Below are 26,131 nucleotides of genomic sequence, written 5' to 3' on the forward strand. Positions count from 1 at the left end.
CGTCGGGGAGCAGAAGCCCTCCCTGAACAAAGCCCGGTGGGAGGCGGCCTGGCGCGTCCCCACCCCGCCCCCCGGCGCCCGCGAGCCGCGACCGCAGGCGGCGAGGCGGAGCGAGCATGGCCGGGCCCCGGGCCGCGCCGCTGGCCCTCGTTCTGCAGCTCACGAGCCTGGCCCTGGCCTCGGCGGCGGCGGCGGCGGCGGCGGCGGCGGCGGGCGGAGGTAGGTCGGGGCGCCGAAGGCCAAGGCCGGGGCGGGGGCCCGGGGGGAGGAGCGGGGCGAGCGCCTCCCGGGCCGCCGCGGTCCTCCCCGTCGGGCCGGAGCCGTGTGGGGGCGCGGGGCGCTGAGGCCCGGGGCGGGGGCGGGGGGCTTCCTGCCGCGGCTCGGGAGGGATTCCTGCAGGCAGCGGTGGGGGAGAGGCTGCCCTGGAATCTGGGAGTCTGAAGTTAATTATTTGTCTTGAGAAAGTGGGGAAGAAGGAGGCCCGCTCTGGGGGCTGACCTGAGTCTGGCCTTCTCCTGGGGGAGGGGGCTCGGGCCGGAATAGAGGGGTCGGTGCAAGGGCTTGGCAGGCACCTGGGGCAGGGGAGCCGCCGAGGACAGTTCCCTGGGGAGCAGTCGGGCCCTGTGAAACCATCTCCAGGCAAGCGGCTGGCCTCTCTTCCCTGAGGGTCCCAAAGGACCCCCACCCTCTCCCTGACGCCCTTATTGTGCCTGCTTAAGTAGGCCTGGAGGAGTGGCCTGAGAGGAGGGACCGAGGGGGTGGGGGTGACAAGTCGGGATGGAGGGTATATGGTGCTGAGACCTCATTTTCAGCCGCCCTGCAGGGGGCCGGGAAGCGCGCCCCCTACAGGAGCCATACCACCTTCCCGGTGACAGGATACCTGCAAAGGGAGGCGACGGGAATGTGCACAAGAGGCTTGGGTGCCGGCATTTGTTGGGGTGTTAGAACCCAGATGTGGGGAGTAGCGGGGCAGGCTAAAAAGATGGGTGGCGTTTGCAAAAGGTCACATTTGGACTTACCGCTGGGAACTATCAGACGTAGAGAAGTGATGCCAGAGGTGAGCAGGTGGAGGCAGGGAGGACAGGACGCCTCTGATTCAGCCTCCCGAGTGGAGAGAGTGGAGAGAAGAAGGAGGAGTGGGTCGAGGACAACTGAGTGAGACCAGAGGCTGATGCGTTGGGGGGTACACAAGAGGGAAACTGAGCCCCAGATTTCTGAGTCCGTAGGGATGGCAGCAACCAAGACAAGAAACTCAGGCAGGCCAAAGCAGGTTTGGAAGAGAGAAGACAATTTAGGTTTCAAATTAGACTCTCCAGTCCTTGCTTGGAGAAGCCAGGGTGGGGAGTGGGTGACACGGCCTCTGCCTTACAGGACTGGTGTCTGCGAGAAACCCTTTTAGCCACCCCAGGCCTGGCCTCATTAATGAGCTGCCTCTGTAGGAAAGACCTTCCCCTCTCCCTCCTCTTCCTTATCCAGACCCTCCACTGCCCACCCTCACCCAGAGGAAGGATCTGGGCTATGGGATGTCCTCAGCGTCAGGCTACCCGCGCCTGGCAGCAAGAACCTCTGTCAGATGCAGAGTGGGGGGTCCCAAAGTGGGATCCGCAAACCCCTCCACCACAGGCCCAGAAATAGTGGCGAGGCTGGGGGCGGGGTAGAGGTGGAGCGGAGGGAGCGGTTGTCCCTCCCTGTGCACATTCTCAGGAAGCAGTGCCTTTGCTGATAGGATGAGGACAGGATGAGAACAGGGGGTTGGAGGGCCAGGTCTGCTCACATGAGACCGCAGGCCCCTTAAAGCAGCCCCGCCTTTCATGCAGCATCTCCCTCTCCTGGGCTGCAGCCTGCACGGGCTGCTCTAGTCTCTCCATGTCCCCAGCAGGTCAGGGTCCCTGGGGCTGATACCTGACAAAAGTTCTTGCTACTTGGGAAAGCTGGTCTGGGTGACTTTTGTCCACCTTCTCCCTTCTTCTTCCATGCTTTCACTCCAGCACCCTCACAGACCATATCTCTTCTCTGGAAGGTGGGTGGGCAGGTGGACAGGGTAGGGCACAGGGTGACCCTCTTCCCCTGCATGGTTTGGAAGACAGGACCCAGGAAACCTTGTTAGCCCTTTACCCACAGGCCCACCTTGGATTCTTGTACCCCTCAGGTGGGGTCATCCTCAGGGAGCCCCCTGAGCTTGCTGACATCCAGGACTACCAGCAGCAGGAGCCAGCCCACTCCTCAGCCCCTGCTGGGGGCCCCCAGGAGCAGTGGCGCCCCCTGGAGGAACGGCTGGGAAGGCTGGAGGCCCAGATGATGGCCCTAGGAGAGCAGGTACTGCTGGGGGCCTGTGAGTGTGGGCAGGGGAGGCAGGTCTTGTGGGTTTTTTTGTTTTTGTTTTTAGGTCTTGTGTTGTTAAAGGAAAGCAGGGTTGGGTGGGAACTGAGCCAGCACCTCCTACCTTCCCCTCTACCCCTTTCCCCCAGAACAAGGAGCTGCAGGCGAGGGTGAGGCAGCTGGAGTCCTGTGAATGCCGCCGCCCAGCTTCTCCCCAGTGCCGGGGACTGGGGCGGGCCTGGCCTGAGGGTGCTGGCTGGGAGCCTGACACCTGCACAGTCTGTGTGTGCCGGGATGGGGCTGTGCACTGTGAGCCCAAGCCCGGCCTGCCCCATTGCCATGGTGAGTGCTGCCCTATCTGCCTGCCAGGACACCAAGGGATGGCTGTGAGTGCCTGAGTGACAGCACTGTCTCCTCCCCAGGCTGCAGCCACCATGGTCAGGCCTATGGCAACGGGGAGACCTTCTCCCCAGATGCCTGCACCACCTGCCACTGCCTGGTGAGTTCCCGTGACCCACCTAGACATCACATATCTGTCCCCCTTACCTGCCTCACTTAAGTTATGCATCACTGCAGCCTGGTATGCTGGAAGTTAAGTGACGGGGTCCACCTGCCCCGCCCCCAACACCTTGCCACCAGTGGCTCTGGCTGATTCCAAGTGGCTCAAACCCCAACCCCCTTCTGATTTGGGCCTGGCAAACAGTGGCATGGAGGGCAGAAGGGATGGAGCTGCTTATCTTCCTACATCGCCCCCTCAGCTGTGGCCCTTCCCTGTCCCTGCTCATCCATCTGTCCCTGTCATCTACCTGCCTCCTCTCCCTCACTTGGTTCCACATCCACCTTCTTCCAGCCCTTCCTTCCTCGCTTCTCTGTTGAGGAAGTTCTCAGTTTCCTTCCTAGGATCTCTCCATTCTAGAAACTTGCTAGCACCAGGAAGAGATGGTTTCTGGGGGTCAAGAGAAGCAGAAGATGATGGGGGTGGGGGTAGGATGTCTCTTTTCTGCCTTAGGACCAAAGGGAACCCACGTACCCTGAGCTGCCTTGGCCTCCTGCTCCTCTGTTATGTTCAGGCCTAGGGTGAGCTTTTGGTTCTGGAGGCAGGCCTTCCTGGGTTCTGATGTCTGTGCAGCCAAGGGTCTTCTTTCCCACAGGAAGGAGCCATAACCTGTACCCAGAAACCATGCCCAGAAGGACCCTGCCCAGAGCCAGGAGCATGCTGTCCGCACTGTGAGCCAGGTCAGCCTCCTGCACTCGTTCTGGGGCCCCCAGAGCCATTGCGTGCTACCTTCCACCTGCCACAGGTTGCCTGCCCACTCACTCTGGCAGTAGTTTGGCGACTTCAGAACAGAAGCACAGGGGCACCTGGGTGGCTCAGGTGTTTAGGCATCTGCCTTCAGCTTGGGTCTTGGTCCTGGGGTCCTGGGATCGAGCCCCGTTTCAGGCTCCCTGCTCAGTGGGGTGTCTGCTTCTCTCTCTGCTCCTCACCTCGCTGGTGTTCTCTGTCTCTCTCTCTTTTGCTCTTGCAAATAAAATATTTTTTAAAAAACTCAAGGGATCCCTGGGTGGCGCAGCGGTTTGGCGCCTGCCTTTGGCCCAGGGCGCGATCCTGGAGACCCCGGATCGAATCCCACATCGGGCTCCCGGTGCATGGAGCCTGCTTCTCCCTCTGCCTGTGTCTCTGCCTCTCTCTCTCTGTGTGTGTGACTATCATAAATAAATAAAAAAAATTTTTTTAAAAAAAGAACTTTAAAAAAAATAAAAAATAAATAAAAAACTCAAAAAACTGAAGCACAGTCAGCAAATACTGACTCTGGCCTGGGACTGATCCAGAACCTCTGTATGATCTTTTTCCTGCCCTCAGGGAGCTTCTAACATAGTTGAGAAGACCATAGCTAATATAACACAACATTTAAGATCCGATGACTAGATTAAAAGACCTATAGAGGGACGCCTGGGTGGCTCGGTGGTTGAGCGTCTGCCTTTGGCTCAGGGCATGATCCCGGAGTCCTGGGATCGAGTCCCACATCGGCTTCGTGCATTGGAGCCTGCTTCTCCCTCTGCTTGTGTCTCTGCCTCTCTCTCTGTGTGTCTCTCATGAATAAATAAATAAAATCTTAAAAAAAAAAAAAGACCTATAGAAGGGCAGTATGTGGTTAGCTGCCAGAGGGGATGGCAGGAAGGCAGGGGAATCCACTCAAGTCCGTGTCAGGGTGGGCTTTACAGACAGTGGGTCATCTCAGCTGGATCTTCAAGGGAAAGTGAGATTTCACCAGAATGAGATAGCACTTAACAGCCCTTTGGACACAAGAACAGGGTGGGGAGAGATGTGTTGTAGGAAATCAGTCTGGAAAGGCCCAGTGGGAACAGATTGCTGCTATAAGCCCTGCAGTTTGTACTTTCTTCTGTGGGCAGTTGGAGCCATTGAAGGCTGCAGAACCAGCATGGCTTGTTTAAAAGAGTGTTTTAGGAATATTCATCTGGTTTGGGCTAGATGCGAGAGACCGTTTAGCAGGCTAGTACAGTAGTCGTCTAGGCATGGAGCCAGGGATGGCAGTGGCAGCAGAGGGAGGGTGTTTCTAAAGTCCAGGAAGGAGCTGGGGACTGGTTAGATCCCATGGAATAGTGGGAGGCTAGGAAGGCAGTGAGTGGTGCCAGTGACATGAAGAGAAGTGGGAGGAGGTGGAGGCTGTGGCTCTGCTGGGAGATACAGCTAGTAGTATGAAGGATGGGTCAAGGGCTCAGGAGACCAGTGAGGTCTGGGGAGTCCTGGCCAGAGATGAGGAGTGGAGTCTTGGGAGTTGATGGATCACAAAGAAAAGGGACACACACACACATACACACACGTACACACACACGCACATGCACACACATAGAGCTTTCAGGATACGTGGTGCCTTAAGGTCACTGCTAGTTCATCTGATATCTTTGGTGAAGATTTTTAAAAAGGCACCCTTTTGGGGCAGCCCGGGTGGCTCAGTGGTTTAGCAATGCCGTCATCCCAGGGCGTGATCCTGGGGACCCAGGATTGAGTCCCACGTCAAGCTCCCTGCATGGAGCCTGCTTCTCCCTCTGCGTCTCTCTCTCTCTCTCTGTCTCTCATGATTAAATAAATAAAACTAAAAATCTTTAAAAAAAAGAAATATATAAAAAAAAGGCACCCTTTCCTCAACACTTCTATCTATTGTAAAATAATGGAAATCTAATTATGTTTGAGTTAGACAATTGACTGCCATCTGCTGGAAAGTTGTAGTAATTATAAAAATTTCTGTTTATTGCCTGAATGGTACCCTGTGATGTGGTACCATTGGAGGTGCTTTGGCTCCAGTACTATGGGTCTCTAACATGGAGCTCCCGGCCTGGTTTTGCAGGCTGCCCTGGAGGTCACAGAGCTGGGGAAAGGTGGCAACCAGAACCCTGTGTCATCTGCACCTGCCAGGTAAGGGAATCAGAGGCTAGCCCGGCCACCACCCACGTCCCAGATGCCCGGCCTACCCAGGCCTGGCCCCCAATCTGGGGGCCAGACAGAGCTGCTGCCACCCCCCAGGCGTCAAGGCCTACAGCCTGCTAGGCCCGCTAGGCCAGCAGAGTAACTCAGCTTGGGCAGTGGAGACAGAGGGAGGGCTCAGTGTTTGCCCTGCAGGCAGGGACCGTGCGGTGCCAGAGGCCCTCATGCCCAGAGCTCAACTGCCTGGAGAGCTACACCCCACCTGGGGAGTGCTGCCCTGTCTGCCGGCCAGGTGACCTCCCGCCCTGCCCCGCGCCTCCACCCCCTCAGCCCCTGAGGGTCCAGTACCTACTTGGGGTCATGCCTTCCCCGGGTGATGTCCACTCACCCTGCTCTCTGCTGACCAGCCTGTCATCCTGGCAACCCTCCCCAGGCTGTGAGTATGAGGGGCAGCCTTATGAAGAGGGTGCCAACTTCCTGTCCAGCTCCAACCCTTGTCTCCAATGCTCCTGCCTGGTGAGTCCCCATGCCCTTTGTCCAGGCCCTGCTCCTTCTTATATACTCCTTGCCCCACCTTGGGCCATACCTGCTGCTCCTCCATCCCGTCATACACCTTCCAAGACCTGCTGCTGGTGAGGTTCACCTGCATGCCGGCCCCGTGCCCCGCCCCCAAGGATGTCAGGCCCTTGCCCATCTCCTCTCTGGGAGCCGGCCCCGGTGGCCTTACAGCTACCGGTGCATTACAGAGGAGTCTGGTTCACTGTGTGCCTGTCAAGTGTCCGCCCAGCCCCTGCCCTGAGCTGGTCCTGAGGCCTGGGCGCTGCTGCCCGACCTGCCGAGGTAAGGGCCCTGCTCCTGCCCTGGAACCCCAGGGCTGTCGCTCCATCTCTTCAACCCCTGAGCCCATTCTGCTGGCTCTGACCTGGGGGGGGGGGGGGCTGGTCAGTGGAGAAGCGATGCCCTATCAAGCCTGCTCTGGAGCTGAGCACGCCCGGGCTGATTCTGCCCTTGCCACTTCATGGCTGTGTGCCTCTGAGGGAGTTACTCTGTGCCTCAGGTCCCCATTGGTGTGGATAATGACACTAGACACCTGATAAATGTTGACCGTAATTATTAGATGCTATGTGCACGGAGATACAGGGTGGGTGCTCCAGGTGGACCACTAGGGGGTGACGCTGAGTCATACACCAATACCATGGCAAAGGCAGGATGAGAAGCAGGTGCCAGGTACTGTGAAACTCAGGGGAAGGAACCCTAATCCAGCCTGGACACAGGAAGGAAAGCGTCCTGGAGACAGCATGTCCTGAGTGAACCCTCTGGATAATGGGCAGTCAGCTAGGGCATTCCAGGAAGAGAGGCCAGCTTGCACGAAGGTGCAGGACTGACAGTGTGAAGTGGATGTGTGTGAGGTGGGAAGGTGCAAGCCCGCGCAAATGGCCAAAGCCTACAGTGAGAGATGAGGAAGACCGAGAGCAGGGGAGGTGTGCATGGCCATGCTGGGCCCTGGGAGTCCGCAGGAGTCTAGGCAGAGGCATGACCTGGTGTGGTCGGGGCTCAGGAGGCCCGGAGGGCATGTGGAGGAAGGTAGGAGCAGGCTGGAGCTGGCACCCAGGCTGGCTCCCACCAGGCTTCCTCTCTGCCCGTCTGCACCCCGACCCCAGGCTGTGTGGAAGGTGGCTCTCGCTGGGAGCATGGCCAGGAGTGGACTGCCCCTGGGGACCCCTGCCAGATCTGCCAGTGCCTGGTAAGCCCCACCACTGCTCCCCCACCCCTCCCCTTCCCTGTCCCCAGGCCCACCATATTCATTCCTTCATTTCACTGGGCACATCCCATAGGCACTAGGAGAGGACAGAGCTGGGGAAGGCCAGACCCTGGGCACTGTGAAGGCTGGGACGGGGCTGTGCCTGTCTGCGTGCCAAGTTCTGAGCACAGTAGGAATGCAGCATGGGTTTGTGAATGACCTCAAAGAGCTTGCGAGCTCCAGGAGTGAGGGCAGGATATGACAGGCAGGAATAGTTCCAGGAAGAGAGAAATGCAGAGTACCTGGAGACGTCTAGAACTGTGCTGTCCAGTCTGTAACCATTACTGTGTGTGGCCACTGAGCCCTTGAAATGTGGCCGTCTAATCTGAGATCGGCTGTAGTGAAAAATACACATGGGATTTTAAAGAGTTAAATACTAACTCTTTAAGGAGTTAGTAGGAAAGAAAGGAATGTAAAATATCTCATTAATGCTTTATGTTGATTGTATATTGAAATAACTTCTGGATATATTGAGTTGAATGGAATATGTTAAAATTTAGTTTTATCTGCTTCTTTCTACTTTTTGAAATTTGACTACTAGGGAATCTGAAGTGACTTGTGACTTGTGTTATGTTTCTATTGGACAGCACAGATCTAGAAAATCTTCATGGGAGGGGTGGTGTTTACCTAAGATCTTAAAGGGTGAGTACAATTTAAGCAGGGAGAAATGGGAAAAGACGCTCCAAAATGTTTGTGCCCCCCTCAAATTCCTATGTTGACATCCTAACCCCCAAGGTGATGGTATTAGAAGCGGAGGGGGCTTGGGAGATATTTAGGTCCCGAGAGTGGAGCCTTCATAAATGGGATTCATGTCCTTGTAGAAGGGACCCCAGGGAGCTAGCTCCTCCTCTCTTCAGCCATGTGAAGACACAGTGAAAAGACAGGTGTCTAGGAACCTGGAAGCAGGTCCTTACCAGACACTCTGGCACCTTCATCTTGGACTTCCCAGCCTCCAGAACTCTGTGAACTAGATTTCTGTGGTTTGTGAGTCCCCCAGCCTATAGGATTTCATTACAGCAACCTGAATGGGCAAAGACACCAGGTGTGGGGAACAACAGTCCAGGCAAAACCTGGGGGTGGAAGCAGCAGAGGGACGTGGAAGCCTAACATCCAGGCAGGGCGCATACTGAGGAGGGCTGTATTTCCAGCCAGAGCCACGGAGCTCCCTGACAGCTTCCTAAGAACTGAGGACTCCACTGTGCAGGACAGGGGGCACCCACCCGCTCTGCACCCATGTGCGTTCCCACCCTGTTCACACGGACCACCCACGCTCACACCTGTGAGAAGAATCACTGGCTGCCCACGTATAGGACTGACCATAGTTAGCCTCGATGCAGGTGGTGAACTCAAGGGGCGGTCTCTGTTTGGGAACAGCTCTGGGGAGTAGCGGCAGCTACTGTTTGGCAGCTTCCAGAGGTGGCTATCACATCAGACACCATATCTTGTTTCATTCCCATAACAGGCTACGAGGACAGGACTATTATTGTCTTTTTTCAGATGGGTAAACTGAGTCACAGAGAGCTTCAGTAATATCTGGGTTAAACATCTGTATTAGTTTCCAAGGGCTGCCATAACAAAGGGCCACAAATGGATTGGCTTAAACAAGAGAAATGTATCATTTTGTGGTTTAAGAGGGCACAAGTCCAAGATCAGAGTGTCATCGGGCTGGTTCCTCTTGATAGCTGTGACAGAGACTGTTCTAGGCCTCTCTCCTAGCTTCTGGTGGTTTGCTGGCAATCCTTGGTGTCCCTTGGCTTCTGCCTTCCCCTTCACATGCTGCTCTGTGTGTGTGTGTCTGTGTGTGTGTGTGTGTGTGTGTGTTCCAATTTCCCCTTTTTATAAGGACAGTTATTGGAGGGGACACCCCACTCCAGTATGACCTCATCTTAACCAGTAATTACATCTGCACCGACCCTGTGTCCCAGTAGGTTATGTTCTGAGGTGCTGGGGGTTAGGACTTCAACATATGAATTTGGGGAGACACAGTTTAAGCCATAACAATATCTAGTAAGTGGATCGCAAGGACTCAACTGCTCTTTCTGCCGCTTTTAATGGCCACTTCCTCTGCCCCCTCCCAGGAGGGCCACATTCAGTGCCGCCAGCGACAGTGTGCCAGCCTGTGCCCATACCCTGCACGGCCCCTGCCTGGCACCTGCTGCCCGCTGTGTGATGGTGAGTCGGCGAGGGGAGCCTGGAGTGGGGGTCCAGAAAACTCACGGCTGGCCCGGCCCAGTCTCCCATGAAGGCCATGACATGCTGCGGTGGGGTTCCTGAGAGGGGTCTGAGGTACCCTCTTCCCCAACAGGCTGTTTCCTAAATGGGCGGGAGTACCACAGCGGAGAGCCGGTGGGCTCTGGGGACCCCTGCTCGCACTGCCGCTGTGCTGTGAGTGTGGCTGCCTGGCAGGGAGGGCCCGGCTTCCCAGCCTGCCTCTCGAATGCTGACCAGACCCTGTTGGCAGAATGGGAGTGTCCAGTGTGAGCCTCTGCCCTGCCCGCCTGTGCCCTGCAGATACCCAGGCAGGACCCCTGGGCAGTGCTGCCCAGTCTGTGACGGTGAGCTGGGGACTTGAGTCACCAGGAGAGGGCTGAGCACTGGCCCAGGAGGGGCCCCTGGGGTGGGAGCAGGCGTTTGGACCTATGGGAAGCCCCCTTGGACTGTAGGATGGGAGAAGTCCTTGATAAGCCCTGTCACCATGGGCGAGGGTCACGTTCCCACCTCACCTTCTTGTGACAAACTGGACCCCAGGGGTGGAACCCTTGATCCTGGAGGCAGGGAGGCTGGAGCATCAGGAGGCAGAGTGGATGCCTCGAGGTGGTGTGAGACTTTGCTGTCATCCTCCAGCTCTGTCCCCCGGTCCTCCTGTCCTCCCATCCAGGCTGTGAGTACCAGGGACACCAGTATCAGAGTGAGGAGACCTTTAGACTCCAAGAGAGTGGGCGCTGCATCCGCTGCTCCTGCCAGGTAGCAGTCTCTCCCTCTCACACCCCAGATCTGTCTCACTCCTTGAGGACCCTCACCCAGTGTCCCTCCTAGGCTGGCGAGGTCTCCTGTGAGGAGCAGAAGTGCCTGGTTGCCCCCTGCACACTGCCCACCTCTGGCCCCCAGCTCTGTCCAGGTATGTGGAGAGGGTGAGAGGTAGGGGCAGCTTCAAAGGAGTGCTGCTTCCAGCTGCTGCAGATGGAAGGGCATTCCTTCACAGTAAGGGGGGCATTGCTGGGCCCACCAACCATTCCAGTGTGTGCTCAGAGGCCACCGTGGGGATGGCAAAGCCAGGGTCCTGTGGCCTGGGGAGGTCAGGGATGGCTGGAGGTGTCCAGGTTGCCATGGTGATAGCCCCCCCTTGCTGCAGCCTGCGTTCTCGATGGAGAGGAGTTTGCTGAGGGGGTCCAGTGGGAGCCTGCTGGCCAGCCCTGCACGGCCTGCTCCTGTCATGACGGCGTGCCCATGTGTGGGGCTGTGCTCTGCTCCCCAGCTCCCTGCCAGCACCCTACCCAGCCCCCTGGTGAGAACTCCTCCCTGATCTGGCTTTCTTCCCCTGCTGTGTCCAGCCCACCTTGGTTAGCTGGGCTCTGACCAGTCTGCCCCACCCAGGTGCCTGCTGTCCCAGTTGTGAGAGCTGCACCTACCGTGGCCAAGTGTATGCCAATGGGCAGAACTTCACAGATGCAGATAGCCCTTGCCATGCCTGCCGCTGCAAGGTACCTCCTCTGGCTTGCCACTGCCCTGCTGAGCCCTTCCTGGGGCCTGACCCCATTGCCCTCTTCCCTGCTCCCAGGATGGGACTGTGAGGTGCTCCTTGGTTGACTGCCCTCCCACAACTTGTGCCAGGCCCCAGAGTGGACCTGGCCAGTGCTGTCCCAGGTGCCCAGGTATGTGCTTCTTACACCTGTCTGGCTTTTGGGCCCTAGACCCAGTGCTCCCATGGCCCCATGGGCTTGGCAGATACCGTAGAAAACAACAGCCTTCTCAGATTGTTTCCAGTCTGACACAGCTTGGAACTCTCTGGATCTCACAGGGTATGGGTGGGAGGGAGAGTAGAGATTTATTTATCCCTTATGTTACTATACGATCCTTCCCTCCGACTCTATTTCCTCTTCCCAATACCCCCACCAGTCAGATATACTTGTGTATCTATCAGTATAAAGCAGGTTCATGCCACAAACATTTGGGTCTGGCATGTGGGAGGCTGGCTGCTGGCATGCAATGTGACCTGAGCCCTGCCCTCGTGGAGAGTCTGTGTCAGGGTATGTATCACAAACACATGCATGCATGAGCTTCTTGGCTTTTCGCCCTCGGAGACATGCACACATGCCTGCAGGTGAATGGGCTCAAATACACACACACACACACGTGTGTGCTCAGAGAGATAGCCACACTCGCAATATACAGACTCCTCCTCCACTCTCTCCATGGTGCTTCCTAGTGACCTTTCCTCAGTGGCTCTGGACTCCAAGGATAGATGGGCTCTCAGCCCACTCCAAGAACTGTCAATCCTTGCCCCACTCTCCTGCCCTTTCCACTACCCCAATGCTCAGACTGCATCCTGGAGGAACAAGTATTTGTGGATGGCGAGAGCTTCTCCCACCCCGGGGACCCCTGCCAGGAGTGTCAATGTCGGGAAGGCCATGCCCGTTGCCAGCCTCGGGCCTGCCCCAGGGCCCCCTGTGCCCACCCTCTGCCTGGGCCCTGCTGCCAGAACAACTGCAATGGTGAGGTGGATGGGATGGAGAAGGAGGGGTGGTCTTCTTGGATGGTTGGTCCCATCTATGGGCTGGAAGGGCTGGAAGGGCTGGAAGGGCTGGAAGGGTGGCATACCAGGGAGGAGTGGGGCCCCTCCCAGGCCTACAGCTGCCCCATCTCCCAGGCTGTGCCTTCGGAGGGAAAGAGTACCCCAACGGAGCCGACTTCCCTCACCCCTCTGACCCCTGCCGTCAGTGTCACTGTCTGGTCAGTCCGCCCCGGGTGGGAGGAGGGGTCCAGGGGAGTAGGGGTGGGACTTGGGAAACCTGGAGAGGTCCGCCAAGGTGGCCGACAGAGACAGAAGGAGCGGGGACGTCCTCTGCCTCCCACCACTAAGCCGCCCGGCGCGCCCGCCCGTTGCAGAGCGGAAGCGTGCGGTGCCTCGCCCGCCGCTGCCCGCCGCTGCCCTGTCCAGAGCCGGTCCTGCCGCCCGAAGAGTGCTGCCCGCAGTGCCCCGGTAGGCGGCGCACCCCCGGGGCCGATCCAACCCCGAGAGGGGCCGCCTCCCCGCCGCAGCTCTCCCGGAGCCCCGACGTGCGCGCTCTCCCCGCAGTGCCCTCCTCCGGCTGCCCGCGGCCGGGGGGCGGGGGTCCGGCCCGGCTCCTGGAGCATTTCTCCCTGCCCGACGACCCCTGCCGCCGCTGCCTCTGCCTCGACGGCTCCGCGTCCTGCCAGCGGCTGCCCTGCCCGCCTGCGCCCTGCGCCCACCCGCGCCGGGGACCCTGCTGCCCCTCCTGCGACGGTAACGCCTCGGCGGCACCCCCACCGCCCCCGTCCCCTGTTCCCTCCAACTCTGCCCCGGAGGGAGCCTCGCCCTACCTGGTCCCCTCTTTTTCCGTGCCCCCCTTTCTCCAGCCCCCAACGCTGCGCCAGCCCAGCATCCCCCTCCCTCCAAGCCCACCACTCCCACGTCGGGGTTCTCACTAAGCATGTGGGGGGACAGTGCCCAGTCCGCCTGGCCTGGGAGGCTGTGGGCCCGGGGGACAGCCACCACGACCCCCGCCCCCGCTCCTACCCTCCTCGCCTGCCCCCCTAGGCTGCCTGTACCAGGGGAAGGAGTTTGCCAGCGGGGAGCGCTTCCCTTCGCCCACTGCCGCCTGCCACGTCTGCCTCTGCTGGGAGGGCAGCGTCAGCTGTGAACCCAGGGCCTGTGCCCCTGCTCAGTGTCCCTTCCCTGCCAGGGATGACTGCTGTCCTGCCTGTGATGGTGAGGGGCAGGGGACCGCGGGGATGAGGGGCTGGGAGGGCTGGGCCAGCATAGTCTTTACTGCCCTAGAGTGGGTCCCACATATCTATCACCTAACAAAAACAGCTGATGCTATTTGGCTGTGTGACTTCGGACAAGTTACATAACCTCTCTGGGCCTACTTTTTCTTTTTAATTAAAAAATACATTTTAAAAAGCTGTATTTTTGTAAAATACGCATAACATAAAATTTACTACCTTAACCATTGGTAAATGTAGCTCTATCTCCTATAAAAAAGAGACAGTTGAACAAGATCCAGTTTCCCAGTCTTTGGTCATTCTTGTACTAGCCTAGCAATATTGCTACATACCCCTCTATCACCTATAATTTTATTTAGTTAACTGTCTTTCTTCAAATTAACTTTTAAATTTAAATCTTTATATATATACATATATATATATATTTTTTTAGTGATTTATGATAGTCACACACACACACACACACACACAGAGAGAGAGGCAGAGACACAGGCAGAGGGAGAAGCAGGCCCCATGCACCGGGATCCTGACGTGGGATTCGATCCGGGTCTCCACGCCAAACTGCTGTGCCACCCAGGGATCCCTAAATTTAAAACTTTTTAGAAAAGAGTCTTTATATCATACTGTCAATGAATTCGATTTGCCAGGAATGAAGATTACCATCAATATTAATACAGTTAAACATTTAACATTAAATTCGAGTCAGACACTTTTGCCTGCCAAGGCTTTGAGATGGAGACTCTTTATTTTTCTGTTAAGACTTAATTTTTTTCTTTATGGCAGTTTTAGGTTGCCAGCAAAAGTGAGAGGGAGGTACAGAGATTTTGTATATACTCCCTGGCCCCTCACCCAGCCTCCCTCATTATCCACATCCCCCACTGGAGGGATGCATTTGATGCAGTTATAATTGATGAACCAACACGACACATCATTATCACCTGAAGTGCCCTCTCTTTTTAAAAAGGTCAGCAAGAGTCAAAAAGCTGCTCGGGTCAAGGCTGCCAACACCCCAGGATCCCTCCCTGTCTCTGATTAATCAGAGGGCTTGAAAGAGTAATGGAAAGAGGATACCTTGAACCATATCTCCCAAGCCATCCTGGGCTATTTCTAGCTCTCAGATTGGGAACATTGATGCCTTCTGGCCAGGCAGTGGCCTGCTGGGTATTTAACTTTAGGGACAGATTCTGTGTGGGTCTTTCCCAATAGATTGCAGGCTTAAAAGGGAGGAAGTTGGCCCTTTGGCCAGTCCCCCCACGCCAGACTCCTCTGACCCCCTTCCCCTGCCTGGCTCGAGTCCTTCCCTCCCACAAGTTGCTGTGTCTTTGAGGCCCCAGCTCGGGCCCAAGGGCCCAAGCTCGGAATGGAAGCCGAGGACTGTTCATCCCTCTCCCTTTCTGCCCTTTGCCTGCCCCTCCCCATCCTTTCTTGAAGGTTGTGAGTATCTAGGGGAGTCCTACCTGAGCAGCCAGGAGTTCCCGGATCCCCGAGAGCCCTGCAATCTGTGCACCTGCCTCGGAGGCTATGTGACCTGTGGCCGCCGGCCCTGTGAGCCTCCGGGCTGCAGCCACCCGCTCACCTCAGCTGGACACTGCTGCCCGACCTGCCAGGGTAAGACAGCACCTGCCCTTCCTGCCCCTTCTGGCGCTCTGGGGGGCCTAGAGTCCCCCCTCTCCTGAGATAGCCACACAGCAAACCCACAGCTTGTACTCTCCTCACACCACACCCAGGCCCTCCTGTCTGTCCCTGCCGTCACCTCAGACCAGCGGTTGTGTTTGTTAAAACTGGTCCTTGTGTTTCCAGAACTTCCTGCTCTTTAATTGTCTCGTCACCTTCCTCAAATGTCACATCACCAGACTCCACCCATTTAGTGGCCCCCAGACCCTAGAGTCACCAGTCACGAGGGGCAGCTTCCTTCCCTCCTGGCCTCTTTTGCCCATGATCCTGAGCCCAGCCCACCTCTTGCCTTCATTTCCAGGAGTGCCCTTCCTCACCTCCTCTGCCCATGAGCCCTGCAGACAGAAGCTCGCCAGCAGTTTTAGATCCCACCTCCAGTCCTCATTCCCGTCATGCCTGCCCCTCTCAGCAGCCAGGCAATGTCTCTCTTCCAACCCTCACCTTGGTGGCTGCTGCAGGCCGCACTTGATGCCTCCCGTTTATGTCGGCTTTGGTGGAGGTCCCGGGGCCCAGCTGTATGTGTGGCCATGGAAGGCTGCATTCATGGCTGCTCTTTATGTTTCCTCCTCTGCCAGGGTGCCTCTATCATGGGGTCACTGCAGCCTCTGGAGAGACCCTTCCTGACCCACTTGACCCCAGCTGCTCCCTTTGCACCTGCCAGGTGAGGTGGCCTTTTGGAAACGTGGTAACCTTCCATCCCTCAATCCTCCTCTCTGTCCAGGAAGGCCTTGTTTCCTCCCACCCCGTCTCACAGGGTACCATCTGGTGGAAGGCAACTGGGCCAAGGGATGGGGGTTGGAGCCTGGCAGGCTCAGTACGGGCACCTCACCCTAGGGCAGTGTGTAGCCTCATTTGAGGTGGTGAGACATGGAGTCAAGAAGTGGCAGTGTGACCTCTCTCCCCCAGGAAGGTTCCATGCGCTGCCAGAAGAAGCCATGTCCTCCGGCTCTCTGCCCCCACCCCTCTCCAGGACCCTGCTTCTGCCCTGTTTGCCACAGTGAGCTGCCTTCCACTTGCCCCAGTCTCCCCCTGCACCCTATGCTCATCCTCATCCCTCCCCGCCTGTGTCTACCGGCCTGAGGCTGCACAGGGCAAGGTGGCATAGCCCTTTGCCCAGGAAACATGTTTCCCACAGACTGCCTCTCCCAGGGCCAGGAGCACCGGGACGGGGAAGAGTTTGAGGGGCCCCCAGGCAGCTGTGAGCAGTGTCGTTGTCAGGTAGGCAGGGAGGGAGCACAGTGGGTAGCAGTGGGGGCAGGCCCACAATGCCTCTGGGGTACCTGGCCTAGGGGGCAGGTCAGGGAACCCACATCTCCTGCAGGCTGGCCAGGTCAGCTGTGTGCGGCTGCTGTGCCCTCATCTGTCCTGCCCGCTCCAGGTCACGGAGCAAGGGAGCTGCTGCCCTCGCTGCAGAGGTATGCCCGGCCCCATGTGGCTGCCCCCATGCTTTTGCCCCTGGGTCTGATGCCCTGTACCTGCCCCTCCTTGCCCTCCTAGCTCTCCCTTGCCCCCCACCCCGCCCTCTGCCCTGCTGGCCCTGCCACACCTTGGCCCTTGAGCGCTCCTCCCTGGTAGTCTTCAGTTCTTCCTTCCTCTCTCTGCCCCTGGCCTGGCCAGACCATCACCCCCTCAAAACTGCTCCGCTTCGTAACCACACTCTATTCATCATCATTATAATGACAATTAACTTTTGTTGAGCACATAGCGTCTGAGCTCTGCACTTGACACATATCTCATTTAACTCACACACGATCAGATAGGTACTATGATTATTCTCATTTTACAGATGAGAAATCTGAGGTACAGTGAGATAACATATAACTTGCCTGTGGTCATGCAGCTAGTAGGTGGCAGGCAGGATTTACATCTTCACTGTCTGGTACTAGAATATGAGCCTTTCGTAGGCTGCTCTTGGCCCTTGCCCCGAACGCTGCTCAGCAGGGTATAGCTTCCACAGAACTGTCACAGCATCTCATGTGCTCTTGAGGTAGGCAAGACAGATGAAATCCCCATTTAACAGGTGAGGAGATTGATGCTTGGAGAGGTTGTTACCTTGGGCACATGCTTAGCGATGGAGCCTTTCATTCTTTCCACATGCACTTATTACACACCTGCTGCATGCCAGGTACCGTTGCTGGTACTGGGCTCCTATTTGTTGTAGTCCTTGGTCTGGCAAGCAAGCATGCACGGAATAGGATAAGAACCCAGGTGTTCTGACCCTCACCCCGGGCCTTTCCCTTGCACCAAGACAGGAGCTCTGCCCCAGGCCACCTTCCTACCACATCTGTGCAGATCCCCCTCCTGGCACCCACATGCCCTGCTGACCACCCAGGGTTGGGGGGACAAGGGCATATATGCAGAACCAAAGACTCAGAGCTCACCCCTGCTCACCTGGGATGCAGGCTGCCTGGCTCATGGGGAGGAGCACCCTGAAGGCAGTAGCTGGGTGCACCCCAAGAGCCCCTGCTCCTCCTGCATGTGTCATGAGGGCGTTGTCACCTGTGCCCGCGTCCAGTGTATCAGCTCCTGTGCCCAGCCCCACCAAGTGCTCAGTGACTGCTGCCCACGATGCTCTGGTACTGGGAGCCTGGGGACCGGGTGAGGGAAGTCAGGGAGGCAGCCCCTGGTCAACATCTCCCTCCTTTGAACTGGGCTGGGCGGCAGAGACGGGCTATTCTAGGAGAAGTGAGCCCCATTCTTGCACACACACCCCTGGAGCTGGGGGGCACTGCAGGGACAGAGGACCCTGCCCCCTGGCATTCCTGCCAGCCTAAAGCCTCCCTGGTCCTGTTCTGCTTCTGCCCCCCACCCCAAGACTGTGAGCATGAGGGCCACAAGTATGAACCAGGGGAGAGCTTCCAGCCTGGGGCAGACCCGTGTGAAGTATGCCTCTGTGAGGTGGGTGACGGCAACATCAAGGGGGCAGCCTGGACCCTGTGGGGAGCAGGCACTGTGGGGGTCAGAGACAGGACTGTGCCCTTGTGGCCAGAAGGTGAGGCAGGACTTGGAGTGAAGAGCTAAGCAGGGCCAGGAAGTGTGGGGTGGGATGGGCACCAAGTGTGGGGAGTTGGGGAGGCAGGCAGTGGGAAAGCCCTCCTGGCTGGGGTGTAGGGTGAGTATGTATGGGAGGTAGGGGAGACACCTGGGAAGTGGTTGGGGGGCATGTTAGGGAATTGCCATTTGGAGCAGATGTGCAGTGGCCTATGTGTGGAGACTTGGCAGGCAGGGGAGGAGAATGGCATGTAGGAGGGTCAACAGCCACATGAAGGTTCAGGCCCAAGTAACTGGAGAGAGAAGGGGACGTCACCTCTGGGAATTAGGGCATGGGGTGAGGGGCACCCTGGGGAGATGGGGAGCCTCACTGGAGTTTAACCTGCCCAAGACATATCCAGGAGGAGGCGCAGCAGACAGATGGAAGGGCCTGGAGCCCAGGGAAAGAGGATGTCTCTCAGCTTTCAGGGCCTGGGACCTACCCACCTTTGCTCACTTGTTTTTGTAGCTGCAGCCTGAGGGACCCCCCAGCATTCAGTGTCACCGGCGGCAGTGTCCCAGCCTGGTGGGCTGTCCCACCAGCCAGCTCCTGCCCCCTGGGCCCCAGCACTGCTGCCCCACGTGTGCCCGTGAGTTCCCGGGATATGGGGGTAGAAAAGACGGTAGGACTGCCACTCTTAGAGTGATACTGGAAGAGCCAGCCAGCTCTCCTCTGCAGCCTTAGCTCTCACCCTTACCTGAGTCCAATGGACTATTCTGGAAGCCCATGCCCTGGCAGGTGAGGCCTGCACCCTACCACCCCCACCCTAGGGAGAAATGGGGAAACTGGTGGAGATTCCTGGACTCTGAAGCCGGGCACAGTTTGTGGAGCATCTTGCCCAGCAGGTGGCGATGGAGGCAGGAGTTTTGTCCGCTGCTGGTTTCTTGAGAGCAGTAATGGGGAGACCAGAGAGGCCACAGGGATGGGGAACAGTTCTTACCCACACTTGCTAGGATGTGCTTCAAGGGGAGAGAAGACTAACATTTATTAAGCATCTACTGCATTCTAGACACTGTACTTGGTGCTTTTAATAAACAGTATCCCATTTAATTCTCTGTTGCCCACTGAGGGGTATTGTTCCACTTTTACAGATGAGAAAACTGAGGTTCAGAGAAGTTGATTAGTCTGCCCAAAATGGCACAGGCACTCAATGCTGGAGCCAGGACTAGAACCTGGGGTCCCCACCTGGCTCTGCTTCCTCATGCCCTTTTTAACCAGGTAATAGGAAAGGAAATAGCTGAAGAAGCAGACAAGGTGTCCTGATGGTCCGTAGTGAAGCCTACGGCTAAGGAAGCCACACCCTGTCCATCTCCAGGCCTTCCACCCTAGTAGTCTGCAAAGTTCTTTTTAAAAAGTCCAACCTGGGGCAGCCCCGGTGGCTCAGTGGTTTAAGCGCCACCTTCAGTCCAGGGCGTGATCCTGCAGACCCGGGATCAAGTCCCACATCAGGCTCCCTGCATGGAGCCTGCTTCTCCCTCCCTCTGCCTGTGTTTCTGCCTCTCTCTTCTCTCTGTGTGTGTCTCTCATGAATAAATAAATAAAATCTTTAAAAAAAATAAAAAGTCCAACCTTTTCTTTGCTGACCCCAGAAGAAAGAGGACTTATCCTCTTGGAATCAAGGTGTTGGGCATATGAGTATGCCTAGGCCTAGAAAGTCTGGGGACACAGTGGGTAAGTGGGCTTTTGCCCCCTGATTCCCCCTTCCACCCCCAACGCTGAGTCCCTGTCTTTACAGAAGCGCTGAGTAACTGCACAGAAGGCCTGCTGGGGTCTGAGCTGGCCCCGCCGGACCCTTGCTACACCTGCCGGTGCCAGGTGAGCCCTTCTGCCTCGGGGACTCCCAAAGCTCTGTCTTCCTCCCTCATAGGCGGTGGCAGCCACTCCTCTCCTGTGGCAGGTCCAGGATCCCCAAGGACCCGATGTCCACACACTTACCTTGAGTATCATAGCTGCCTAAGTCTACTCCCAACACCCTGCTCCCTCCCTCTACCGATGGTGTTCATATGTCCTTCCACAGGATCTAACATGGCTCTGCATTCGCCAGGACTGTCCTGAGCTCAGCTGTCCCCCATCAGAGCGCCATACCCTCCCTGGGAGCTGCTGCCCTGAGTGCCGAGGTGAGTGCCAGCCTTACCTGCATCCTCTTAGCATGAGCCCTGGGATAGACAGGAAGGGTGGCATCCAAAGGCTAAGTGGGCGACCTGGGGTCTATACTCCAAATGCAGTCTTCGTTCTTTTGTAGAAGTGAAGAGTGGTTCACTGGAGTGTAGAAAACAGAGGAAAGCAGGGAATGACCTCTGGATTCTCAAGGCCTCGTGTGAGGCTTATCAGTGGGCTCAAGGACTTCAGGCCCACTGGCCAGGCATTGCCCTGAGGTGGCAGCTGGCCCATGGGAAGGTTCCAGCCTCTGGCTCTTTGGGCTTTCGGGACCTTTCCCATTTCCCAAATACTGGCATAGGGCCTGCCATCTAGTAGGTCATCTGGATGCCCATCAGGGTGTTAGTAGAATGGTGTGGGCACCTGGCTGCGGTGGGCCTTCAGGGTAAGCTTCAGAGAGGAGGATGCAGCTGGAAAGACAATGCTCCCCCATCCTCATTTCTCCCTGCTCAGAATGTGTGGTGGAGGCCGAGGGCCGGAGAGTGGCAGATGGAGAGAGCTGGCAGGACCCTAGCAATGCTTGTGTTACTTGCACCTGCCAGGTGAAACTGGGTGGTAGGCGGGCATGGGGTGGGGTGGAGGGCCTTACAGATGGATAAAGGGAGGAGTCTCAAGACACTGGGCCAGTGAATATGGGGTATTTGAGATAATTAGAAAAAGCCCCCCCCCCCCAGCCCGGAGAGTGGGCAGTGGCATCCCTGTGCTGGGCAGGGAGCTAAGAGCTGGCTTTCATCCCTCACTTGAACATGAAGTGGGTGTTCTTGGGCAGGGGCAGAGAGAAGGGGCTGCTGCCTCAGAAGGTGACCCAGAGGGCCCCGAGAAGTATGAGGCCAGGGGCCCCAGGCCCTGCACAAAGTCCCTAGAGCAATAACATCTGTCCTCAGCGGGGTCACGTGGAGTGCGACCTGGAGGAGTGCCCCGCCCTCTCCTGCCCCCACGGCTGGGCGAAGGTGCGAGAGGCTGGCCGCTGCTGTGACCGATGCCAAGGTGCCAGCCAGACGGTGGGACTTGGGGACGAGCGAGACCCAGTGCGAGGGACAGGCAGTTGACCCTACCCCGCTCCTGTCCCCTCAGCCCCCGCCCGGTCGTGCGAGCACCAGGGCCGGGCGGTGGCCCCGGGGGAGCGCTGGGCCGTGGACGTTTGCACCTCCTGCTCCTGCGTGGCCGGCGCCGTGCGCTGCCAGAGCCAGCGCTGCCCGCCGCTCTCCTGTGGCCCCGTGAGTGCCGCGGTCGGGGCGGTGGGTGCGGGGGCACGTGGCAGCGCGGTCCTGGGAAACCCGGCGGGAGGAGGCAGGGCGTGAGGGCGTGGGTAGTGGCCGCCGCGCGGGGAGCGGACGGGGACCGGGCTGTGCGGCTCCAGGCGCCGCCACAAGGAGGTGCCCTGAGCCCGCTCGCGCCGAGCCCCGGAGCCAAGCTGGAGTCCCGGGAGACTCCGGGGCGATCCTCGGTCCCAGGGGAGTCTGCGTGGGGCACGGCGGGGAGCGCGATGTGTCTGACCAGGGTCTGGGCTGAGGCCAGGACGAGGCCCCGGCCCTGAGTCCCGGCAGCTGCTGCCCCCGCTGCCTGCCGCGCCCCGCCTCCTGCATGGCCTTCGGAGACCCTCACTACCGCACCTTCGACGGCCGCCTGCTGCACTTCCAGGGCAGCTGCAGCTACGTGCTGGCCAAGGACTGCGGCCGAGGGGACTTCAGGTGCGCAGCCCCCTCCGCCTTCTCCCTAACTCCCTACACCTGGCCCTGCTGACCGCTGCACCCGGGCCTCTCACGCCACAGCGTGCACGTGACCAACGATAACCGGGGCCGGAGGGGTGTGGCCTGGACCCAGGAGGTGGCGGTGCTGCTCGGAGGCGTGGCAGTGCGGCTGCTGCAGGGCAAAGCGGTCACGGTGAGCAGAGCTGAGCACCCGGCGGTGAGCATCGGTCCTCCGCTGTCCACTCGACAGTCCCGACTTCGCCCCTCCTCCTGCCTTCCTCCTCCAGGTGGACGGGCGCCCGGTGACCTTGCCCTTCCTACTGGAGCCGCTGCTGTACGTGGAGCTGCGGAGACGCACCTTGATCCTGCATGCCCAGCCCGGGCTCCAGGTGCAGAGCCAGGGCCAGGGGGCGCGTGGGAGCTTCCGACCTGCTCAGGCCTCTGGATCTGTGTAGAGGGAATGGGAATACCAGCCAGGTTCAGGGCCAGATCAGGCCAGGGAGGTGAGAAAGTTCTGCTGAATTCCGAGGGGAGGAGAGGAATTATGGTCAGACACCTTGGGTGCAATGAAAGGCATTCTGAGCTTAGTTTCTAATCTTGGTTCCACCACCAACACACTGGGACTCGGGCCAGTACCAACCCCCTCTGAGCCTGTTTTCTCGTTGGTAAAAAGGGGGAAAGATTGGGGGGGATGTCAGCCAAGGTCTCCTAGGTGACTTCTGAGATTCCTTCCAACTCCCATGTGAAAGAGTACATTTCACCCTGCCTTTGGCAAGAAGTACAATTTGTAAATTCATAAAATAAGGCTTGTCCGTATTTCTGATCTGGACTCTAATTGTGCTCTATCCTCTGTAAGGTCCTAATGCCCACGAGAAAGTGAATCTCTGGAAGAGGGTTGCATTTCATCAGGGGCCCAGCTCAGGGATGCCAATGGGAGAAGGTGCCCTCCTGCCAGAGTTGTGGGCATGCCTTCTGTTTGCCCAGGACTCACAGCATGTGCCAACTTGGCTTTGGCCAGAGCAGCCTCCTTTCCATGGGGAGCCTCTACCCACCCATTCTCCTCCCCTACAGCATGGAGTGTGTTGACAACACTTGGGGCCAGGTTGGGGTCCCTACCTTTCCCCATTCCTCAATCCCAGCCTCTCTGCACAGGTGCTGTGGGACGGGCAGTCTCAAGTGGAGGTGAGCGTGCCTGGCTCCTACCATGGCCAGATGTGTGGGCTCTGTGGGAACTTCAATGGCTTTGCTCAGGATGATCTGCAGGGCCGTGAGGGGCTGCTCCTGCCCACAGAGGCTGCGTTTGGGAATAGCTGGCAGGTGAGTGGCACAGGAGCTGGGTAGCCGAGAGAGGCATAGTTGAGTGTGAGTCTTAGAACAGCCCTTCTGTATAGAAAGTGTGGGGACACAGATGGGCTTTGCAGCTTCAGGATGATTTGCGGGCTTCTTGCCTGTGCTGGGGAGGCAGGATGGCCCTTTGAAAGAGGCATCGTCTAAATCCACAAGTCCTGCTTTGCCACTCACTGGCTGTGTGACCTTGGATAAGCCACTCATCTGCTCTGGGCCTTGACTTATTCATCTGTAAAATAGGAACAAGAGAAAGTAGGTGGTGTTTCCTTTGCTATTCTTGTGGGGGGTGGGGAGGATTGAAGCTAAACCAAATTATTTGGTGGAAAGTGTTTTGAAGAACATAGCACACAAAGGTCAGCTGCCAGTGAATGCTGTCACATCAGGGTCACTCTTCCCACCTAGGTCCCAGAAGGGCCTGGACCTAGTCGGCCATGTTCCAAGGGCCGTGAGGTGGACCCATGCAAGGCAGCAGGTTACCGTGCCCGGCGTGAGGCCAATGCCCGCTGTGGGGTGCTCAAGTCCTCCCCGTTCAGTCGCTGCCATGCTGTGGTGCCGCCAGAGCCCTTCTTTGCCGCCTGCGTGTACGACCTATGTGCTTGTGGCCCTGGCTCTCTGGCTGACACCTGCCTCTGTGACGCCCTGGAAGCCTATGCCAGCCACTGTCGCCAGGCAGGGGTGATGCCTGCCTGGCGAGGCCCCACGCTTTGCGGTGAGGGGGCAATGCCCTGCGCATGCTGGGGAAGAGGGTGGCACAGAGGGCTCAGGTCTGGATGGGGTAGGTACCGGGAGGGCTGCCGGCATGCCCCTGTGACCCTGACTTCCACTCCACTTGCAGTGGTGGGCTGTCCCCTGGACCGAGGCTTCGTGTTCGATGAATGTGGCCCACCCTGTCCCCGCACCTGCTTCAACCAGCACATCCCCCTGGGGGAGCTGGCAGCCCACTGTGTGAGGCCCTGCGTTCCCGGCTGCCAGTGCCCCGCAGGCCTGGTGGAGCACGAGGCCCACTGTATCTCACCTGAGGCCTGCCCCCCAGTCCAACTCACTGGGGACCGACCACCCACACCTCTGCCCAGCCCCAGCCAGTAGCCCCAGGGGGCACCCTGAGCCAGGATGACCCCAGGACTCATCAGGTCAAAAGCCTCCCCTTGGAGAACAGCTCTCGCCGTGGCCAGAACCATGGAGAGAGTGCCCCACCCAGACCCCGGGAGCCTGGGCCTGTGTCCCACAGAGACCTCACTATGTTCAGTCAGAAGCAGTAAAATTGGGGTCTCTCCTAAGGCATACTTGTGTGTCTGTGTGTTTTCTCCTGGTGCGGGGATGGTGGCAGCTGTGGGAACTGAGCCCTACATCCTGCTCATTTCTTGCACCTGCCTAGGCTGCCCTCACCTGCCATACCCTGGTGTTACCTGGGAAACCCTGCACTGGACGGAAGGAGGACCCAGGTATCTTGGTCTCAGCACTGTGCTCACACTGTATCACAAGCATGGCCCATGGTCTGCATGCTGGTCCCTGGATTCGTGTGGAATCCTGTGGGGGCTGAGGAACAGAGAAGGGGCTCAGTCCCCACATGGCGTTCCCTTTCCTCTTGATTTGGGGGATACCAAGAGCTAGGTGCCTCCTGGGCCACTCTAAGAGCTGGTGACAGAGGGACCCCAAGTTTGTAGGGGGGAACAGGAGATACAGTAGATCATGATGAAATATGGACATGTGCACATATGCACACACATACACACACACTCACACTAACACCCCTCAGGAACCCTGGTAAACATGTATAGCACATGCTTGAGCCCCTGTGTGCATTCATAGCCACACACACCCTCGATGGACACAGGAGCAGGAGACATCCTTGTAGGGGAAGGAATATGGGTTCTGAAATAGAAAAAAAAGTATTTCTTCAAAAAGTCTCTTTTCAAAGGGACTCTATTTTTGCCACCTATTGGCTGTGACCTTGGTGTTTCAGGGGCCTTGGGTAAAAGATGGGGGGGTGCTGCATTATCATTGCCAGCTCCCTGATGTTTCAACAGAAGTGAAGGGAGTGTCTGGCTGACCCGAGGTCAGCTGTCCTGCTAGCTCAGCCCCGGCTGAGGACCACGGAGCAGAGCTGGCCCCGGTCCCCCACAGAGCGGTGGCAAAGCAGCAGGAAATGTGAGGATGACAGACCGGCTCACGTCTTGTCCTGCCCTTGTCCTAACCTACACAAAGCATGCCCTCACCTGACGAACCTTGTGTATGCAGAGGAGTAAACAGTGACCTGTGGCTCAACCCTTTGCAGGTGGGCCACTTGGAGCAGGCACCTGGGGGTGCTCGCCCTGTCCCGCCTGTGGCTGCTTGACCTGGGACCATGCTTCCCCCAGGCCTGTGCATCCCGGCCGCTGGCCTCCAGATGAGGGAGACACTGGCATATGCTAGCTGGGGCTCCCTACCCTCTGGGACTGGTTTCTAACCTGGACAATTGGCATGATAATGCTAGCACCTACTTCACAGAGGCTTCAGGGACAGATGACATGTACGCAGCATCGTGTTTCTGCGCATATAGTAAGTGAGCTGCCGGCGGCTGCTGTCCATGTGGGGTGTAGCTAATGTCTAGCTAATGCCGTTGCAAGCTTCCTACGTACACATAAAACACATACTCCCAGGACTGCAAACAAGCGCACACAAGCACCTCTCTCTCCGGCACAGTCACAGTCCTTGCCCCG

General features: G+C 57.8%; 1 protein-coding gene across 1 annotated transcript; it reads left to right on the forward strand.

Moving 5' to 3' along the window:
* On the forward strand, positions 1-24,713 carry KCP (kielin cysteine rich BMP regulator). The gene is made up of 42 exons (XM_055307527.1): positions 1-219; positions 2,150-2,316; positions 2,469-2,661; positions 2,742-2,818; positions 3,471-3,555; positions 5,688-5,755; positions 5,960-6,056; positions 6,198-6,280; positions 6,511-6,604; positions 7,426-7,508; positions 9,644-9,737; positions 9,871-9,950; positions 10,027-10,120; positions 10,444-10,529; positions 10,602-10,683; positions 10,918-11,070; positions 11,160-11,266; positions 11,344-11,437; positions 12,104-12,277; positions 12,433-12,515; positions 12,672-12,765; positions 12,862-13,050; positions 13,345-13,515; positions 14,964-15,140; positions 15,782-15,867; positions 16,113-16,203; positions 16,342-16,424; positions 16,528-16,621; positions 17,609-17,782; positions 18,022-18,104; positions 18,706-18,826; positions 19,973-20,052; positions 20,255-20,354; positions 20,848-20,936; positions 21,279-21,381; positions 21,469-21,611; positions 21,913-22,085; positions 22,167-22,278; positions 22,373-22,474; positions 23,238-23,402; positions 23,835-24,141; positions 24,268-24,713. Exons 1-42 carry the CDS (start codon positions 117-119, stop codon positions 24,516-24,518), a joined length of 5,085 nt encoding a protein of 1,694 aa, XP_055163502.1. The 5' UTR covers positions 1-116; the 3' UTR covers positions 24,519-24,713.
* Positions 24,714-26,131: the final 1,418 nt, after the last annotated feature.

The sequence above is a fragment of the Nyctereutes procyonoides genome, unplaced genomic scaffold (genome assembly GCF_905146905.1).
Source record: "Nyctereutes procyonoides isolate TBG_1078 unplaced genomic scaffold, NYPRO_anot_genome, whole genome shotgun sequence".
Taxonomy (NCBI): domain Eukaryota; kingdom Metazoa; phylum Chordata; class Mammalia; order Carnivora; family Canidae; genus Nyctereutes; species Nyctereutes procyonoides.